At 43.4% G+C, this 20,769-nt stretch overlaps 2 protein-coding genes and 1 long non-coding RNA gene across 5 annotated transcripts in view; 2 read left to right on the top strand and 1 right to left on the bottom strand.

Annotated features, from left to right (window-relative positions):
• LOC309705063 overlaps positions 1-6,099 on the top strand; it is a 270,569-nt gene extending 264,470 nt beyond the window's left edge. Inside the window, exon 3 of the long non-coding RNA XR_014276472.1 lies at positions 5,808-6,099. This is a non-coding gene — a long non-coding RNA (uncharacterized lncRNA). The remainder of the gene's footprint in view (positions 1-5,807) is intronic.
• LOC309704923 (uncharacterized protein) overlaps positions 1-20,769 on the bottom strand; it is a 535,689-nt gene that overhangs the window by 55,100 nt on the left and 459,820 nt on the right. The gene's annotated exons all lie outside the window — the stretch shown is intronic.
• LOC309705003 (uncharacterized protein) lies at positions 8,905-15,294 on the top strand. 3 transcript variants are annotated; one of them, XR_014276412.1, is made up of 3 exons: positions 8,905-9,173; positions 14,025-14,210; positions 14,344-15,294. XR_014276412.1 is itself a non-coding variant. In XM_082530596.1 (3 exons), exons 1-3 carry the CDS (start codon positions 9,087-9,089, stop codon positions 14,540-14,542), a joined length of 438 nt encoding a protein of 145 aa, XP_082386722.1. In that variant the 5' UTR covers positions 8,905-9,086; the 3' UTR covers positions 14,543-15,294. The 3 variants fall into 3 exon arrangements, 2 of the variants coding, with proteins under 2 accessions (XP_082386722.1, XP_082386723.1); XM_082530596.1 differs by having other exon boundaries at positions 14,025-14,176; XM_082530597.1 differs by having other exon boundaries at positions 14,025-14,229.

The raw sequence follows: 20,769 nt of genomic DNA, 5'->3' as shown, positions 1-20,769 counted from the left end.
AAATACATGAAAGTGTGTGTGTGTACCTGTTTAGATGTCTCTGTGGGGACCAAGAATTGGAATGTTACTATACTTGTGGGGACCAACAGTCATTTATGAGGACAAAAGTGCCTCACGAGTTTGAGACTCACAATGTGGTTCTAGTGTCAGGGTTACAGTTAGGTTATGGTTAGGTTTAGGTTGAGCGTTAACCATCCATTATTGATGGTTACGGTGAGCGGCTAGGATGTGTCCTCACTAAGATATCAAAACTAGAATGTGTGTGTGTGTGTTAGTGAAAGGAACTGTAACTGGTCCCAGTAGCAGCAGGATACAAACGCCATAATGACACAGCTGCCTCTCGTCTGCCTTCCTCCCCTGAGTGAAACCTTTGAATAGTTTTTTGAAAATATTTTTTTATTTAAAGAAAGGAAAGAGAAGTTTAATCCTTTAACTATTTAACTGTTAGGTGTCAATCCCTGGGAGGGTTTCCCCCTTTTATTTGGCGTGGAGTCAGAATTATGGCTTCTCCACACTGTGGAAGTAGCTCTTTGACACAGTCGAGCAGTCATTGGTCATAACAGGATCATTTAAGACTCGATGATGAATAAGACTGTTGAAGTGCATGAGAAGGATCTCATATAAAACAGTCTGTGTCTGCTCCTCAATTCAATTTAATTCAGAAGACCCCTATGAGTGCAAGATCAAGGAAACAGTTCACCCTGCCTGGGATAGTGTTACCAGGGCCCTGCCCTGGAGCCAGGCCCGGGGAGGGTGCCAGAAGCTGTACATCTGGTGGCCGGGCACTGGTCCATGGGGCCTGGCTGGGCACAACCCGAAAAAGGGACATGGGCCCATTCTTATGCAGGCCCACCACCTGCAGTGGGCGCCATAGGGGTCGCATGCAATGTGTGCCACGTGGCAGCCAGGATCAGAGGCCATGGTGGACGGATCCCCGGCTACCAAGACCAAGACTAGACTTAGTGTCTCATAGTCATTGAAGAACTCTGACTTGCTTCCTGTTCTAGTTGTTCTCTGGAAAAAAATCTGCAGGTCAAACAGGTGCACATACAAAGAGCACATTATTGATTAAAGCCTGGAAAACAACTGAGGCATTTGTCAGCCCGGCACGCTTGAAATGTCCAAGTGTTGAAAACAGTTTTCCATTCGTCACCTCCCCAATGTCCACCAGATGGAACGTGTTTCTAAGATCAAGCTTAGTGAAGATTATTGCTCTATGTAGTGGCTAAAAGCTCCAGCTGAAGCTGTTCTACAGTGGCTGGATGCAAAGCCCAATCACCATATAACACAACGCCTCGCAGATTCATTCCCCATTCTGACTCTGGGATGTGTTGCACTCAGAGAGAGGAAATGTTTGCTGCTATTAGCGTGAATGCATCCCTCCCCGATGGCTAATATAAGCCCCCATGGTGGTATTGTCAATCCTCACAAGAACAGTAGGAAGCGCCTGAAGAAACCACCCAGCGCTGAAACCCTCTTAAACAGCCAAGCCAGACCACCAGGATGGCTGAGCCATCATACCCAGTAGGCGAAGGTATAATCTAAAGGGGACTGTTTTGTGCAGGCGAAAAAGAGTCAGGAATGCTGTGAGCAGGGCTGTGGAAGCTCTGCCATAGCCACCACCAAACAACTGAGTTATTTTTACACATCGGCTAGCATCTGGCCAATCCACCACCTTTCATTGCTCATGCCATTACAAAACAAACAAACAAAACAAAACCCATCAACCCATAAATACGAAGAATCACTGTCGGCCCACCAGGCAAATGCCCAGTATGCCCGATTGAAGGCACTCACAGCTATGGCCTCTGACAGAGTGATGTAAAAGAGATGGAGTCCAGAGATAAACCCAGAATTGTTATATGTTGTACTAGAGACAACACACTCGTTTTGCAGGATCCACCTGTGTTATCGCACAGGGAGAATTGATGTGGCCATTCTTCAGTCCTTCTCTACCACTCCTCCTGAGTAAGTCTGCTCAGCTGCACTGACTTCTCACGATGTTCTTGATGAGGAAGCTGATCGTGACTTGTAGTTTCTTTCAGTATTCAGTTATGGCAGTGGTGTCCAAACCCAGGCCACGAGTGTCCTGCAGGTGTTAGACGTGTCCAGCTGATTTAAATGGCTCAACATGCCTTGAAGTTCTCCAGACACCTGGTAATGAACTAATCATTTGATTCAGGTGTGTAGACCCAGGGTGAGATCTAAAACCTGCAGGACACCGGCCCTCGAGGCCTGGAGCTGGCCAAGTTATGAAGCTAACTATTCTCAAGGCTAATGTAACAAGTTCTTCAAATGATTTCGTTTGCAGTACGTATTTTTCAGACCATAAGCTGCAGGGGATTATAAAGCACATTAAGCGAAACAAAGCAGTCAGATAAATCAAACTTTATTAAACTCATTCTTCTTGCTTCCTCCACTTCTCTACCATTGATTCATTAATGTTGAATTCTCTGGCAGCGGCTCTATTCCCATGTTGTTGCAGTATATTAATGACTAACCTCGTATTGTGGATGGATTATCTCAGTTGTTCTCCTGACTGAAGTTTGGTCCGTTTACAGCAGGGGTGTCAAACTCAAATACACAGTGGGCCAAAATTCAAAACTGGAACAAAGTCGCGGGCTAACGTTAATATTTATTGAAATATATTTATTCCTCCAGATATAAGAATGAATCTTTTCTTATGGACTCAAACACGTTTTGCTGAAAAACTGAATATGGAACAAGCAAAGCTTAATACTAAACAATATATATATTAGCTGTATAATACCAGTAGGCCAGCTCTAATAGTAATTTGGTATGGCTTCGCGGGCCAAATGTAATTAGGTTGCGGGCCAAATTTGGCCCACGGGCCAGAGTTTGACACCTATGGTTTACAGCAGGGGTGTCAAACTCCAGGCCTCGAGGGCCGGTGTCCTGCAGGTTTTAGAGCTCACACTGGGTCAACACACCTGAATCAAATGATCAGTTGATTACCAGGCCTCTGGAGAACTTCAAGAGATGTTGAGGAGGTCATTTAGCCATTTGAATCAGCTGTGTTGGATCAAGGACACATTTAAAACCTGCAGGACACCGGCCCTCGAGGTCTGGAGTTCGACACCTGTGGTTTACAGCATCCTGCCATGCGATTGCATTTGTCTCTAACCATCAGGAACCCTCACGTTAACTTTTATCGAGTGGAAAAGTGTTAGTGTTCGTCCTCCAGCTTCACTGTGTTTATGCTAACATAGCTGTGTCGCTAGCGATCATGTAGCACATCATTATATAGCAGCTAGCCCAACTTCAGTAACCCTACAAACGTCACTGCTGTTTAGTTTCCTGTCTCCATTTATGTTGGAAGTGATAGCAGAGCTGTACGTTTTAATTTGTTCAGAAATCTCTCAGTCAGAACATGCTATATCATGCTTAGGCACTAGCAAAACCAGTGAGCTACCTTCCGCTAACTTCCTGCTAACTTCCTGTTAACTTCTAAGTCCGTTAAATATAATAAATTCTGTTTTCATGGATGCCTGGATGTTAAACTTCATAGTTACACCTGGTAAAGCAGCAACACTGATCGTTTTATTAAAGATGAAAGAATTTAGACCGTTTTTAACTCTCAGTGATGTCGCAGTGTTCGTTTGACTTTGGGTCCTGAAGGACGGAGTTTAGGACCCAGATTACTCCCAGATTTAAGAGCACCTTAGTCCAAAAAATATGGCAATAACGACGGCCGCTTGCGTGTTCTACAAAAAAATGGTGCTTTGTTGTGTATCCGACGGACAAACACCAAACCAGTTCCACACCACTGAAGTTACAGCATTTTTACAAACCAATTCTGGTTCATGTGTTTCACTCAACGATCTGCTTTCCCCCTTCTCATTCTCTATCGCCACCATGTGGGTATGAAAACAAAGGCACTGCGCATGCGCACTTTACCCATATTCTATCGCGATATTTAATTTTTTTATCGTTGCCCAACATTAAACCAGTATTACCATGAACAGTATAATGTGGCACAGCCATAGGTGGGCTGGTAGGAAAGCTGTGGAGGGAGGAGAGAATGGGTTAGCCAGAGTCTAGAGTGAGATGTACACTTACAGAGAGAGTCGAAACCATCCTACCGGGCGATGTGGTGACAAGAAGCAGGTAGTAAGCGACGTAACAGGCGTGTCTTTTCCTCTGTAGAGCTAACACTCCTGCTGTTTTACTTCTGTACTCCTGTGCATACGTCAAGGATGTCACAATCACATTTTACAGCATCCATGTTATATTAGAGATACTTTAGTCCCAGCAAAGTAGTGTACTGTTGTTGTTTGCTCCATTGCAACAAAACATGCAATGATATTATACTGAATTGCACCAGTTTTTAGGACGTCTATCTTTTACTTTCTGTGGGTTTTTCACTGCTTCTCTGCGATCAGATGAATTGTGCACACTATTTGCTCTTCCACAGCTTTATTTTTTAGTCTTTGAATGTTCCCATCACTTCTGTGATGACAAAAGTCATGATTATGCCATAGTCAGTCTATTTATATAGACCAAAGGCTCATCAGCAGATCCAAACCGACAGAAAGGCCACGGTTTCCTAAGAATAGAGCACTTACATTCACATTGAAATGTCCTGTAACGTAGACACCGTTATCATGGTTTTGTTAACCTTAAAGAACAAAACTATGTGCCTGTTTAAATATTTATGGTCTGTATATACATTAATAATATTTACCATTAATGGCAGTTTACTTTATACCTAGATCATCGATCACAGTGCATCGATCGGCTTCCTGCTTTACTTCCTCATTGATGACTGAGATGCTGCAATTAGTCCTCCAAAATATTAAGCAGGGTGCACGCCATCCCATCAGTGTCCATACTCCTGACATAGAGTGAGATTTCCTGAAGCCTTGCTATTTATAGCTGCAGGAGGCAGCTTCTAGCTTCTCCCTGGAGGAAGCTGTCCTTGTTTTTGTCTTCATCAAAAAACCTTAAAATCTAAAAATACAGACACCAGGTTCTTTGTTGGGCTTCTCTTTGTGGTTTGCTGTGGCTTTGCATCTGCTCTGCATCCCTGACCATCAATGTCACCAACATGTGTTCAATGATCAGCCAGTTCACCTCTGAGGGACTTTGGTCTATTCAAACTGGCTGAGATGCTGTGGCTTAAAAAGGCGGTTCAGACTTGAAAACCCTCCGATGGGCTGAATTATAACTCTAATAAGAATAAATAGCTACATTTACAACCTGCATGTTGTGTTTACTTGTGTTGTCTGTGTCTAATATTAACATTTTGTTGATGATCTGAAACATTAAAATGTAACATTTTTGGATTCATTCCTGTGGAGCTCAGGTCGGCACTCCCAGTCAGCGAGCCATGGCATGTATGTATGTGTATGTGGAGACATGCGTCTGTATGTTCGCATGCATGTATTTATACATACATGTATGCATGTGCGTGTATGTTTGTATGGGTGTATCCGTATGTTTGCAGGTGCATGTATAACTTGTACATATCGTTCTTGTGTAAATGTAAATTTGTCTGTGATTGTGTAAATACTTCACACACATGGAGAAATGTCAAACAGCCTTTCATTGTTCTTGTAACAGTGACAATAAAAGCTATTCTATTCTATTCTATTCTATTGCTCTGTCATGCATTCTTGCATCTCTTGCCTGCAAGCACACTTTGCAGAGTGCACTCTGTAGTTTATTTTACATAATAGTTAATACAGTACTTGTATTTAAGTGTATTTCGGTTTAGTTTTTTACATCTCATAGCACTGCAAACACTTATAAAGCATAAAGTTTACTGAGAACCGATTAGTAATTAGGGATGGGTACCGGTGTCCGGTGCCATGATGGCACCGGTTCTGACATAAACAGTGGTAACCAGACTGAAAGGCAGCGCACATTTCGGTGCTTTATTTCTGTGCTTTTTTTTTCCTGAGCTGTCATACACTTTAGATTCTAGCCAATCATTTTACGTTTCCGAGGATAGTAGGCGGGCCCAGGTACGTACGTTCTTTTAGAGCAGAGCTACAGATTAAAAATGCCCAAGGCGAAGCGGTCAAAGTCTGGCTGTACTTCACAGCAGAATATGCAAACTCAGCAGCAACAAGTGCTTTAAGCTGATACTGTGATGCTGTCAAAGGAGGTAACACCTCGAATCTGATGACACACCTGGCGACGCATAGCATTTTTTTTAAAAGCCGAGAAATGCGCCGTATTTGATAGCTTGCTGCGAGACCTCACACCGTGCACATCTACTGCGGGTGTGGTGCCTGTTATCGGACCCGGAGTTAGCATCATCCCCCAAAAACCTGAAGAGGAGAGTCCTGGCCCCTAGCCCTGCCAGTGTAGCAGAAATGATGAGGATGATGATGCAGCAGCAGCCGTTCTTCTCTGCGTGAGTAGCTTAATGTTGTTCGTGTGTAATTTACGTTGAGTAGGCTAACCACGTTATTACATTAATGCATGTAAGGTGAACTAGCAAACATCATCATAGCTACATGCGGCTGTCTTCTTGTTTGATGGCAGATACTCCCTTCACCGTGGCCAAAAAGGCTAAAATGACCAAAGAAAAAGAGGGAAACAGCTGAACATGAGAGGTTTTTGGACAAAGTTTGTGTTTTTTCCATTGTTTAAGCACTGCTTCCAGCCAAGAGTGATACCATATATGCCCCATAGCTGCAGAAAAGGCTAACATTGTTATATTTTTACAAAAAAACAGCTGAACATGAGAGGTTTTTGGACCAATTTTGTGTTCTCCATTCGTTAAGCACCGGTTTGAGCACCGTTTAAGCACCGGCACCGTTTCAAAAGTAACGGTTTGGCACCGGTATCGGATAAAACCTAAACGATACCCATCCCTATTAGTAATAAGAGCCTTCTTGTAGTTCCACTAAACTGCACGATAAATCATAGAAGTAATTCAGACAGGGAATTTTACAGTGGGGCAAAAAAGTATTTAGTCAGCCACCGATTGTGCAAGTTCCCCCACCTAAAATGATGACAGAGGTCAGTAATTTGCACCAGAGGTACACTTCAACTGTGAGAGACAGAATGTGAAAAAAAATCCATGAATCCACATGGTAGGATTTGTAAAGAATGTAAGTAATGGTAATGGTAAATGGTAAATGCACTGGTTCTTATATAGCACTTATATAGCACTCTTCTACCCTCCCTAAGCACTAAACCAGTTCCAGAGCATCTAATAAAAGCACTGGCAGCAACAGGGGCCAGTATCCCGCCCAAGGTGACTTTGGCACGCAGACTGGAGCAGCCGGGGATCGAACTACCGACTGACGTCCTGAGCCACAGTCGCCTCTTTTCCAGTAGAACATAACTGCCTCAGCTCAACTTGACTCTACTCGACTCTGTTTCTCAGTTACAGTTGAGCACCACCTCAGTGTGGGTGGGGCTGTTACAGCAACACAACCTGAAAGTCCCGTGATGTCATTTGTATGTGACGCAAACACAACAAGCGATGACATCCCGGTGATGGAACATCTGCACCCCGTCACTGGACTTCCTGTGTAGCCGTTTCCCTCGTTGCCAGGCAGGTTTGAGTCTTGAAGGGTTCGCTCTCATAACTGATCCAGTGATGTCACTTCCTGGCCATCAGTGGCATGTATCTGGGACACAAACTGGGCTTGGAACTGGGTGAGAGATGAAACTCTGAGAAGCTCTTCAGACGACGCTGACCTGCATGACTGAGGACCTGCACAGACTTGCTGCCTCGCTCTTTGTGAGGAACGTCCTTCAGGAGTATGAAAGGGAAACTAGCAGTTTATTGAAACCAGCTCCGCTTCAACCTCAGATGCACACAAAGTAGACTCGTTCCCCAAAAGTTTGCACTTTGGATCCCAGGTATCGAACCAGCAACCCTCTGATTAGCAGATGAGCCAGTCGGGCTACAGCTACCCTACGTGTGTGTGTGTGTTGCCTTTTCATTCACATAATCCATCTTATCTCTAATGAAAAAGCCAAATGAAATCCTCAGATTTGCCCCTCAGGTTCCCACAGTGTTCAGGTCACACCAGGCCACAGTCCCACATTTGAGCCACGACTGTGGGTCACACAGAGGACAGAGCATGTCCTTTAGCCTTCTTTGTTTTTGGATTGTGTGCCACAGAGTCTCACTGAACATGATTTTGGCACGTTTGCTGAGATTGTTTGAAAAACAAGCTGAAGAACACGTCCACGATGTCACAGCAGCTGTGGGCCTCGATGGAGCCCACGTTTGTCCTGGAGGCGTCCTCTGTGGAGCGAGGCCGGCTCACATGGTTCAGTCTGAACAGGGTGAAGCTCCAGCTTTGACCTGATTAACTTCCAGTAGTGGAAAAGCAGCTGTAGCTGCATTTTTCATCACTATTGATGGGATGCTGCTGGTACCTGCTGTTAGTGGGAGCTCAAAGCCTGAGGCCATCATTAAGATCTGTGTGGGTCTGTGTGGGTCTGTGTGTGTGTGTGGGTCTGTGTGGGTCTGTGTGTGTGTGGGACACTCACTGAGTAGTAGTCCACTGACCGACCCAAACACGGTGACTTCATATCACAGGAAATATTCAGCTCAGGCTTCTGTCTGACGCTTTGCTGTCTCACATTTAAATCACAAAGGTTGTTTCTACAAACACCCACTCATCTATCGTCCTCTTTCACACCGGTCACAGACCCACTGCTGAACTCACAATATCATTTATTTTCCTTGTGTTTGATTGGTGGTACAGTTGTTTTATTTTGTGTGTTTGTTACACAGGAAAGCTGTTATTGATCAGTTTGAGAGTAAAACAGAAATTGTGCGTGTAAATGTGGAGATTGCAGTCGTTTCATGCTGTAACCTACAAAATGCTTTGTGCAGACGAGTCAGTGGCAACGTGTGGCAACTATTCTGGTTTGCCAGCGACGTTTCCAGATAAACACTGGTGGCAGCTGCTGCCATGGCAACACCATTGTGCTCCCTCCTTCCCTCGCTCGTCTCCCCTCCCTCTCCCCAACCACTCCTCTCTCTCATGCTCCGCCGGCTCAGAGAGCGAGGACCAGAGAGGAGAGAGGTCAGCTCGATTCAGAGGACAGAAAGAAGAAAGGAATAACCCGGAGTGGACGGGGACAGGATGAGCGAGGACAGCCACTCCCACTACAGGCTGGACCCCAGCGATCGGCTCAACGGGCTGGGACAGAGGAGGAAGAGACCCAAGAAGGTAAACGAATAGATGGAGCGCCACGTGGTGCAAAGTGTGTAAGGATGGAGCACCCCACCCTGCAAAAAGAGAAAGGAGGTGGGGTTAGGTGAGGTTTGTTTATGTGCAGATGAGCGTCCACATGATGTTAGGAGCACCGAACCATCTCTCACCCCGTCGTCTCCTGTGGAGTGTGTGGCTGCTCCCCCACAGCAGTTGTATCCTCTCTCGTATCCTCCGTCTCCTGGTGTTGTGTTGCTCCACAGTGAGTCGTAGTAGGAGGCTCACATGCTGGCAGGGTGGGTCCCTGCTCGCTCTTTGTGTGCCTGTCGTTGGGGGTTTTGCTGTTTGCAGCTATCAGGAGGTTTGTGTTGTAGCCTGATGTGAGAAGTGTTGTTATTATCATCATTTTTAACATTTCTGCACCGCTACAATAAACAGACACACACCCATCAGCCTGTTTACAGATCTATACGCCCATAAAGACGTGAAACACACATTGCACAAATCTACTATAACGTGTTCATATGTGTTATAAAATACAGAGGTAAACTATTAGCTGTTCAGGTTGATTCATAAATATGACCTCAGCACGTGAAATCCTTCTGCTGACATCCCTAAAAGCTCGTCAGACCAACGAAGCCGTACAACACAAATAACCAGACCAAACCAGGGTTGTGCGTCTGTTGTTGAGAACATTGTCAGTAAACCACAGTGACGTCCTACAGAGGACTCGTGTTGTCATTATTTTTGTGTATGTCGTGTGAGCTGAGAGCTGTAACCAAAGGTAGTGAGCGCGTCGGCCTTTAACGTCGCGGCTGGTTGTGCGATCGCGTCGCCGCTGAACTCGTGAGAGTTTGTCTCAGGGATCTTTACATTTGAAGTCAGGTGAACATCCAGTGAACTAACAGAACATTCAGGAGCAGTTTACTCTCATGAATGTCAGACAAACTGAGGTTTGTGTGTCAGTTAGATTCTTTAAGTCATTAAAGTGTCTCTGTTAGGAAAAGCATCTGTTTCCTCCACTTCTGCAGAACTGCATGACCCGTAGCATCATTGCAGGAAGTATCCTGTGACAATGAGTGACTGCACATCATCATTATCAACACATAAACCTGTGGTCTGGACCTGCAGTTCTTATTTTTACTGTCTGGTTTTGTGTAAAGCAGCACTTCAGTAAGCACCTGTGAAGCACACAGTCATAGTCGAGTAATGAAGCGATCCATATGTGAAACATATTCCACGTCTACAGGATAGTGGAGGTTACATGGGTCAACCTGGCAAACTGTACCAGCACATGTGATCACACTGATAGCAGAACACAGGTATGTGAGTCTCTACGACGAGGTCAGAAACCAGTAACAAATGTTTCATGGGATTCGTTTTTCTCCAGTTTGTCTGCAGTGAACCTTAAATACTCACTGAACCAGCTGTTTCCTGATGTGGTGACGTGTGTCGGTGATGAAGCCAACACTCTGTCCAGTGTTGGGCAAGTTACTTGAAAAAAGTAATCAGTAACTAATTACTGATTACTTCCCCCAAAAAGTAATCCCGTTACTTTACTGATTACTTATTTTCAAAAGTAATTAGTTACTTAGTTACTTTTTAAAAACCCGATTTACAACCTGAGTAGGTGATAAAGCGATAGATCTTTCAGCCCAATTCTACTTTTTCTGCATAATCCATCATACAAAATGTAATCAAATGGAAAAGTCTCTTTTTAAAACTTGTTTTATTAGATTTAATCTTTTAACTTTATGCATCAAGCAAACATTTAATTATATGCAACATTCTCTGACTGGAAGAAATTAGTTTAACATTTAAACCTATTTTCTGCACATTCCAGCTCATAAAATAAAATATTTTTGTGTTTACACTCAGTCTTTCAAATAGATGCAAGTAAAACACAGCAGAAAATAAATAAAGTCAAAGACTCAGCGGTCCTGTTGCTCTATTTTCACCTGTAAAGCAGGAGTGGGGTAGGCGGAGGTTTACCCTGGTGCAGGTGTGCCGCGGTCAGTGGAAGAATCCGCGAGTTTCTCTGTGAGGTTCCCATTACGTCGTAGCTACTCGGTGCTTGTTGGAAGTTTAGGGGTTTTTTCGCTGTAAAAAGAAGTTTTCTTCCCACGCACAGCGGACACTAATGTTTTTGTCCCTTTTTATGGAATCAAACTCAAAGTAAGGTCAGTACTTCCACGCTTTAAACGCTGCACGCTCATACTCTCTCTGCACTCGATATGTGATCCATTGTTGATCTGCACACTGCTGTTGTCACTAACGGCGCACTCGCTTACGTCACTGTCGTGAGACATTCTCGCAAAAAAATCACGGTTTTAGTAACGCAGTAACGCAGCGTTCCTACGGGAAAGTAACGGTAATCTAATTACTGTTTTTGCAATAGTAATCCCTTACTTTACTCGTTACTTCAAAAAAATAATCGGATTACGCGTTACTGGAGCGTTGTTCTCCTCTGTAACAAAGCAGTGATAAAGGAATAGATGCTGATTTTATTAACTTGTGTCTTTGTGCTGCTGGATTCAGTCTGAAGCAGGCAGCAGTGCTGAACCTACCAGTGTAAATGTGATGGTGGAAGCAGAGGCCAGCACTTGGCAGTGCTAAACACAATAAAAGACTCACAAGTTCCTGCTCAAAGGTCAGCTGCCTTCAGATCAATCATTAACCTGCAGCAGGTTGTGGCCTGATGTGTTTGTAAGAGTTTCACTTTCAGGAGGAGAAGATTTAAACGAGTCACACAAATGTGAACTACAAAGTCTGTGACACACAATTTATGCAAACTGCATGAAATCTGACCTGAAGAAATCCAGTCTTCTGCCTGTTGTGGTTGTGACAGCTGCTCATAGGAGAGTTTGTTTGTAGGAGGTGGAGATGTTCTCAGATCAAGTGCGTAATCGTCTCTTTGTGTAGACGCTAAAATCTGTGAGCCAAAACTCTCTGCTCTGAAACTCTTCACTCAGTCCTCACGCTGAGAGTTTAGAGGCTGAACTTCTTGTTCCTCCATAACACTTTTCATGAAACAGCAGAAATGAGCTTGTGTTTCTCAGCAGTGCGCACACAGAGAACCGATCCTCTCTGCTCAGTCTGAACAAATCAAAGTGAAACGTCAGTGAAAACACAGCTGCTGATCAAACTGTGTCAGATTAATGCCTCAATGTTTCACTGTGAGGTTAAAAAATACATAAAAATGATTTAAAGAAGTAGGAGGCAGATTTTCACAATAAGAGCACTTTGTTTTTAATTCAGTTAATGTCAAACTGTCATCAACACCTCTGTGTTGTCTCCGTCTCTGAGCAGATTCAGGCATTACTCAAATAATAAAGGCTTTCTTTCACTATTATACTTTTCATTAGTCTCCAGGTTTATGATTATAAACAGAATTATTAAAGTTTTTATCATTTCAGGCTGAAAATCAACATGAATTTGGTTCTAATCAAAGAAGCTCCTTTAATGTGTGTCATTAAAATCCTCACACAGACTTAAAAAGGCGACATTAACATTAAACTAAATGAAAGAAGCTTCAGCTGAGAGCTTCATGCAGTCATCATCAGCAGCTCATAGCAGTCACAGCTCTTTATTACGCAGCTTTGCAGGAATTAAAGTGGCTGAAGTGTCAGAGTTTGTGTGAGAAGCTGCTTCATGGACAGCTGTACACACGTCTTTATTATTTCTTCATAAATCAAACACACAGGTTTGTCTGCAGATGATTTAAAGTGTGTCGTTGTGCAGTTAAAGCTGTTGGTGTGACGCCCTGACCTCCTGTGAATGAAACAGCCAATCAGATCCATCAGAGAGAGAGCAGGAAGTGTTGTGTGTTTGTGACAGAACAAGGAAACAGTGATGATGATGAACATAAAGGTCCTCTGATGTTTCCTGTTACAGTAACGCTTGTTCATCTGTTGCTCTCCTACACTTTCCTATAAATAAAGGAGAAAAAGTCCGTTTAGTTTCATTTCCTACAGCTCAGAGTTACACTTCACATTCCTGCAGTCACATCAAAAAGCTTCACTTTGGTCCAACATCTACATGTTAACATGAAACACAGACAGACTCAGAACATCTGGAACATCTGCACTTTGACCCAAACTGTTATAGCAGGATATTTTCTACATATTTCTTATGTTGGACCTGTTTGAACTGTAAACGACCTGTAATCATCTGTAAATGGTGTGAGACACACTGAGGCCACCTACAGGGCAGCTGGGGAACAGCAGGGATCTGAAATCATATGAGACGTTAGTGAGTGAGAAGAACAAACGGACTTAAGATGGCTCGAAGTGATCAAAGTTGATCTAAAACAGAAGATAAATCCACTGATTCTTTGTAAAGTTCATCTGCTGCTCACATGAATCCATGAAAGATTTATTTCACTGAATGTTTCTTCAAAGCTCATTTCAACCTGTTGAAGTCATGAATGAAAGTGCAGACTGAGAGTGGATCACATGATGTTTGAGGTGTGTCATGTGACATGTTCAGTATTGTCACACATGTCTAGATTGTCCCTGATATCATAGCTGCTCAAACACTGATGATTATATTTGAAGAATTATTCCTGATGGCAGCAAAGTTTGAATGGAGCTCTCTGTCTGTGCTGATTTGTCGCCCTCTGGAGGTCAAAGCACAAACCTACAGGGCAGCTGGGGAACAGCAGGGATCTTAAATCATACGAGATGTTAGTGAGAAGTTAGAACAAACGGACTTAAGATGGCTCGAAGTGATCAAAGTTGATCTAAAACAGAAGATAAATCCAAAGCAGCATCAGATGAATGTTACCATTTCCAGTTACGGTGCCCTTCATCTAATATGGAAATGTGTTGTTTTTTTTAGCCGTGTTGTTGTTCTTCCTATTGTGTTTAGGCCAGAGATGCTCTTCAAACAGCTGACAGACATGACCACATTACAAGAACATGGTGTGAGTCCGATTTGATATTCCAGTCAACGCTGAGAGACCTTAACCAGGAAGTCAGAGGTCAGCTGATGCTGCGAGCAGGAAGTGAACCAAGGGAAAGGTCCACTCTACTCAATCTCAAAGAAAATATGCTGGTGTTTGTTGATGTTGATGGTACAATAAAAATATATAATATAATAAATAATAAAATATCATGTGATGATGAGATGTGTTGTTGGTGTTTGTATTTTCTGTAAATGTCTTTTTAATGTAAATGCTTTGTTCCAGACGGACAGGGAATCAGTTGCTGTACGATGACATCATCTTGATGTTGACGAGGAGGGCGAGAAAAACTAGTTTTGTCCTGCAGATGGCGATCTTGCACCGTGTCCAGAGAGCCGACACTTTGATGGTGCTGCTCTACTCAGCTTACTTTAGCCTGGGTTGGACTCTATATGAGCAGCTTCCACTCTGGTTTCACTCTTAAACACACTTGTTTGATTTCACTTGTAAAAGTTGAAGAATAAATATTTTATTACAAAATTATTTGTTGATGCATTTTTTTAGGGTCAAATATCTTGTTTGATTTGAGGAATGAACTGTTAGGGTGGAAAAAGTGAATCAGGTTAAAATAGTGGTGCTTTATATCAGTGAAGATGTATAATGTAATTTAAAATGTTGATGATGGGTTGTAGTGGGCTTGTACTTACAAAACTGCCTCATTTTATTGGAACGATCCACAGTTGCATCCATTCACGGATGACATCTGACATCATTTGACATCTGGTCTGAACACGTTTGTACACAAGATGCCTCAGTTCTGGATGTTCCCACAGACTCCTCTGTGCACCTAAAGAAAAGGTCAAGGGTCAGCAGCACATGTAGTTGGGACAATTCTTCAGTCGCACAAACTACACAATCATTTTCCTCCAATGACGACTTTTCACTTGCAGAAATGGTCCTGTGTGATTTCCAGGCTGTGATATAAAAACTAGTTCCTAATGGCAGCGACTCACTCAGTAAACATGTGTTTCCTTCACCAACCTCACACACAGATCCAATAAGATCAGGAAGTGGGCAGTATAGTACAATATGTGTTATTCTGTGCTGCACTGCCCAAACTAAAGATCTGCTGAAGTGTTGGAAATGATCCAGATGTTTATTTTGGACGATACAGCAGAAGATCAGACATGAAAGTGGAGATAACACAGAAGACCTGCAGCAAAGGTCAGAGGTCAGACTGGGCCCTGGATTCAACAATGAGCCAATGATCATCAAGCAGTGACTAAAGCAGAGCCCTGACGTTCTGACATTCATCACACAGTCAGAACAAATGTCTGCTGATGACTTCATCTCATGAAACGACTGATAGATGTCAGTTCATTGATCAGCTGAGCTGCTGATCTTCATCGTCACAGAAACATTCAGCTTGTTTCAATCAGTAAATAACTCCCACTACTCCCAGTTTGAACTGTTCCCACTCAAAATGCTGTGAGAACAATGATCATTGTAGGACTTCACAAACATCACGTGTTGTTTTCCACATGTAAGATCAGCAAACACACAGAAACTTCCTGTTGCCACACACGGCCTCTAAAATCTCTTCCACGCTTTCTGTCTGAAGTCCACTCTCTGTGTCGGATCCACAGGAAACAACAAGATCTTATTAACATGGTTTTCAATGTGTCTCCTTCCAAAAAGTCCAACCAATGAACAAATGTGTGTATTTGTGGAGGCCGAACAAAAGCATGACACATTCCTCTGTTTCTATAAACTGGAGTCAAACACAAACATGAAGAGTTTCACTGACAGACTCCAAAATGCCCCCACAGTGGATCAAAGGGAAATCCTACAGTGTGGCCAGAGACTCTTAATGGCTCCAACATCAACACATCCACAATGTTGGATCCAGTTCTGCCTCACAGAGTTACTAAGACACACCCTCTGCCAGCATCACAACAGCTCCACCTGCTTCACCTGCCTCCTCAGCATCTGTACACCTGAAGAGAAAAGAAAGGCTCCAACAGCTCAAATCTACAAAGGATTCATGAAGTTTCATCCAACAATAACATGTTTGCCTTCCACAGTGTGCTGTTAGACACCACTGTACCTCTGCCATTTCAAAAAGAGCAGCTTGGGAACATTTTGGCTCCAAACACTTTGTGTTTAAGTTCTTTGTTTTCTTTGTGAAGCCGACAACATCTGGAGCTTTGTGACTCATAGAAACATCATTTTGTTCTTTAGATGACAGCAGATTGGGACTGAATAATCAATCACTATCAAACCAATAAAGACAAACATGCTGATTTTACAGGAACTTTGTTGGAGAAGCTGCAAAGACATGAAACTGGTGGAGATCCCAAACCAGTTGATAGTGCTGGTTATTCCAAATAAAGCTGTTTCCCTTTGAGATGAAATGACTTTGTGTCCTGATATATAATAAAGATGTTGTTGTTTTTGAGCCCCTGTATTAAAAGTAGCTTAAAGTCAGCTTGAGTTTGATGTCTTTATGTCAAAGCTGCTCATGATGTTGAGCTGCTGATGGAATAAAAACAATATAAAAGCATGTAGTCCAGACTTAAATGTAGCCTGTTGTTAGCTGAGGTCCACACACAGTGTTTGACAGTGTAAAGTGTGTGAAAGGGCTGCTGGTGGAGCTCACTAGGATGAGCAGGTGACCACGAGGTGGAGAGCAGCTGGCCTGGCTTTGACCCGGGCCACGCCCCCTTTCTCTCTGCTTTGCTGTCACTTATCTTCACTGCTCTGTCCAATAAAGCTGAAAAAGGCCCCGAATCAAAGAAATCTGCTGCAGCCTCTGAAATGTCTTCTGTTTCCTTCCCGACGGCTTTTTCACCGTCAGCCCATCAGACAGTCCAGCAGCATTTATGATGATGTCATGATGTTGAAGAGGCTGCTACGGTGGCCTCCCATGACCCCCAGCCTCATCACAGCTGAGATGCAGACATTTGAAACCATTCAGCAGACAACTGAATAACAGTCCAACACAACAGTCTGTGTGCAGACACACACTGACCTTTCATAGAGTCAAACACAGCTGGTTGAGTCATTTCTCTGTGAGTCTAAAGTGAATCTAGTATTTGAAAGTCCACTTCCTGTATTTGTTGTTGAAGACTTCTTCAGCTTCTTCTCAAGGACATCAGCTGCTTGTTTGGCAGCAGAGGCAGTTAAGAAGCTTCCTGAAAAACACTGAACAGTGAGTTCACTGTGGCATATGACAGATTCAGCTTTCTGTGTGCAAATGTGTCTGTGTCGACCTTTCAAATGCTGTTGAATCCAAAACATCAGCGGCTCCTCGGCTGCTCGCTTCATGCACTTCTGTCTGTGTGACAGTCCAATGACATCACAGCTGTTTCCAGCCCCAGTGTCTCAGGACTGGACACCTTTAAACATGTCGAGGATCAAACAGCGTCCAGCTAAACACACATGAAACTATCAGAGCTGACAATCATTCCAATAACATCTAATGGTTCATGTATGTAGACACAGGACTACAAGGAAATGGCTCTCAGCATCTGGCTGTGGGAACACATGAGTCCCTGTTTGTGTTCAGATTGTGTGCATGTTTTAGACGTGTGTCACATGTAGAAACACAACAATCCCACAATGACACACAGATGTGTTTGACACAGCTGTGCAGCTGTAAGTTGTTTCTAATGATTCATTGAAGCTCTTCTAACATTCTGGAGACGATCAGTACATGAATCTGTTCAACACGACAACAATTTGACTTCAGTGTGAACGTTTGCATTAAATAACCTTCTTCATCCAGCTGACAGCATCTTCATCCTATGATGTGAACAGTTCCTCCTGTTGATGACAAACCTCTGACAGGATCTGCTTGAGGAGCTTTTTCATGTGCAGCTCTCTGAGCTCAGGGCTGAGCTGCTGTTTCATCTTTAAGAGCTGCTGCCTCCTCGCCGGACTTGTTCTCCTCTTCTTCTCCTAATGACACCATTTCTGCTTCATATTAAATTCAATAAAGATGCTGACATGTATCTGTAGCAACAACATCATTGAATCTAGAACAACTGGAGCCAAACCAGTGGCTCTGCTGGGATCACTGGTGAGCCAACACTTCCTTGTTGATGCAGATTTCAGGGCTTCCTTTTGCTCCTCCGTTATAACTGTTCTCTCTTCTCAACACATGATGACACAAAGGAATCAGCAGTGACAAAGATGATGCTGAAGAGAAGCACACACTTCACACATATAACAGACCAGTGCAGTTACACACACCTCTGCTCGACATCAGGCCTCAAACAAAGACACAAAACACTAACTTGACTCTAAACAGAAGAAACGAGCAGCTGTTTCTGTTCTGTGCTTATTTATATTTGACACACATGCTTCTCTTTGTGCAAACACACATCGCACTATAAGGGTAACCTCGCACACAATGATTGGACAGCACAGTGATGATGCTGGGAGATCCTATACGCAGCAACACAGAAACACTGAGAACTTTAAACAATGATGGAAAGTGTTATAAATGACTTGTTGGCCTCTGATCTGTCACAAACAGCTGAAACGTGTCTCTCATGAGTCACATGAAGGTTTTTGACAGAAAGGACAAAAAGTAGCTGCAGTCAGTTTGTGTCATTTTTATATTTATTCATCTGGGAGAAAAATCTGAGGGACATTAAAATGTGTTTTCAACAGAGACAAGAACATGAATATAACAGAACAGGTAAATGAACATGTTTCAAGTAAACAGCTGGACTGATCAGGTCCAAACACAGAGTGATAAACTTGTCAAACAGCTGTCATATCTTTATATAGAAGCTCTTTATAAATGCTGCTCACTGCAGTCTGTTTACTAATAATGTCAAAGTGTTAGAAACACAGAAACATCAGAATGGTCTTTGTTCACAGAAACCTGTCTGGGATCCTTTGTTGTTCTTTTGATGCAGAGTTACATTATAAATATAAAGAGTTATTTCAGAGTCTCATCAGTTTTCCTGCATGTCTTTATTTAACACATCAGCAGGGCTGAAGCTCTCATGTTAAACACACACTGATCTATGGACACGTTCATGTGTTTCTAACAGAACCAGGCTGTTATCAGCCTGCACTAACATTATGTCACACACACTGAATGTAACAGTGACAGTTTACATCATCACACAATCAGCTGTGATTGTTTCACTGTCATCAAACGAGTCAACAGGAAGTAGAATCAATAGAAACCAATCATTTACTGACAGCATGTCTGATGGAAATAAGTGCAGATTATGTATGAAGTCTAACTGCACACAGTAACTGTGTTACAATAAGGACTTAACAGCGCCCTCTGCTGGAGTGTTTCAGTACTGCGTTAACTAGAATACACCACCTCCTCCTCACACCACCTGCTACAGCTCTACTCTTCTATGACTACAGTCATCCACAGCACTGATGTGAGGTCACATGGTTCATATGTAAGGAGCACAGCTGACCTCAGGTCAGTTTAATGACTGTGAGCAGCAGCTGTGTTATTGTCACTGTGACAGGGAGACACTCTCAGACACAGCGCTCATGTCAGCTTGTTCTCATGCAGGAGGATCAGGAGCTCCATGTTTGTCTTTCTGTTTGAATCATGATGTGTTTGTGCCATCAGAGTCTGTCATGAGTACTCAGGGTTTCACAGCAGCTCTTCTGGATGCTGACGAGGACTCCAACCTCATGTTTCACCTCTCTGAGCTTCTGATGTCTGTGAACACTCGTGTTTCTTCTCTGGGCTCATCTGGACAAAAACACCTTTCTGTGTTTGGCTGCAGCCTCATTCTGACTGACAGGAAGTGTGTTATCCATGAGCTGCACTTCTGTGAGGAAGTTTCCTGCTGTGTTTCCTGTCTGTGGACAAACACGAGTGTTCCAGCTGAGGACTTGGTTCCTTCCACCTGTCCATACAGGACATCACGCTGTCTGCAGCTCTGTAAATGCAGCTCCAGGTCCTTCCACGTGCTGCTCTGTATTTGTGCAGTTTGTAGTGTGTCCTGGGAAACGTAGCACACATGGTGTTCTTCTGCTGTTTCCTCCTTTCACTGAGTGTGAAACACTGACGCTGTGCTGTTGTTCACAGAGGGGAGCTGATTCTAGCTGCAGCTGGACTCTGTCATCTAACTGAATGTGTTGGTGCTGATCACGGGGCTCTGAGGGGGGAGCAGCAGGAGGACTCTGGATGCTGACGTCAGTGTATCTGTGGAAGCTCCCACAGCGTGTCTGTCATTCAATATTGTGCTGTATATTGTATCTATGCAAAGATGAACAGACTGTGTGTTCACTGGTCTCTGTGCTGCAGCTCTGATGTCATCATCACTCCCTCCTCCACCCTCAGCAGTCCCAGCATGCTGCTGTGGTGCACCCCACCCTCACTCTACACCTGAGCCACAGACCACACCCTCCACCTCAATATACACCACAGTTTTCTCTGCTGTGGAAATGAGATCAGGAGGAAATCATCATTATTATTATTTAATAAACGCTCACATTAATGTGGGCTTATTTGTTTCATATTAGAAACATTAGTTGAGTGTTTTTAGTATAAAATGGTCAAAGTCCCTCTTTTTGCTCCTCCCCTCACCTGTGGATGGGCGGTGCTGTTACCGTGGTGACAGCTTGGATGTGTTTCAGTCCTGCCTGGTTATCACTGCAGGAATCTTTCACATTTATTACAGGTAATAACTCTGATTTTTCTGTGTATTATGAACCAAA

Source organism: Aulonocara stuartgranti (genome assembly GCF_965226115.1).
Source record: "Aulonocara stuartgranti genome assembly, chromosome: 4".
In the NCBI taxonomy this organism is placed as follows: domain Eukaryota; kingdom Metazoa; phylum Chordata; class Actinopteri; order Cichliformes; family Cichlidae; genus Aulonocara; species Aulonocara stuartgranti.
Note: the sequence above shows the minus strand (reverse complement) of the source record. Positions and strands in the feature narration are given on the sequence as shown.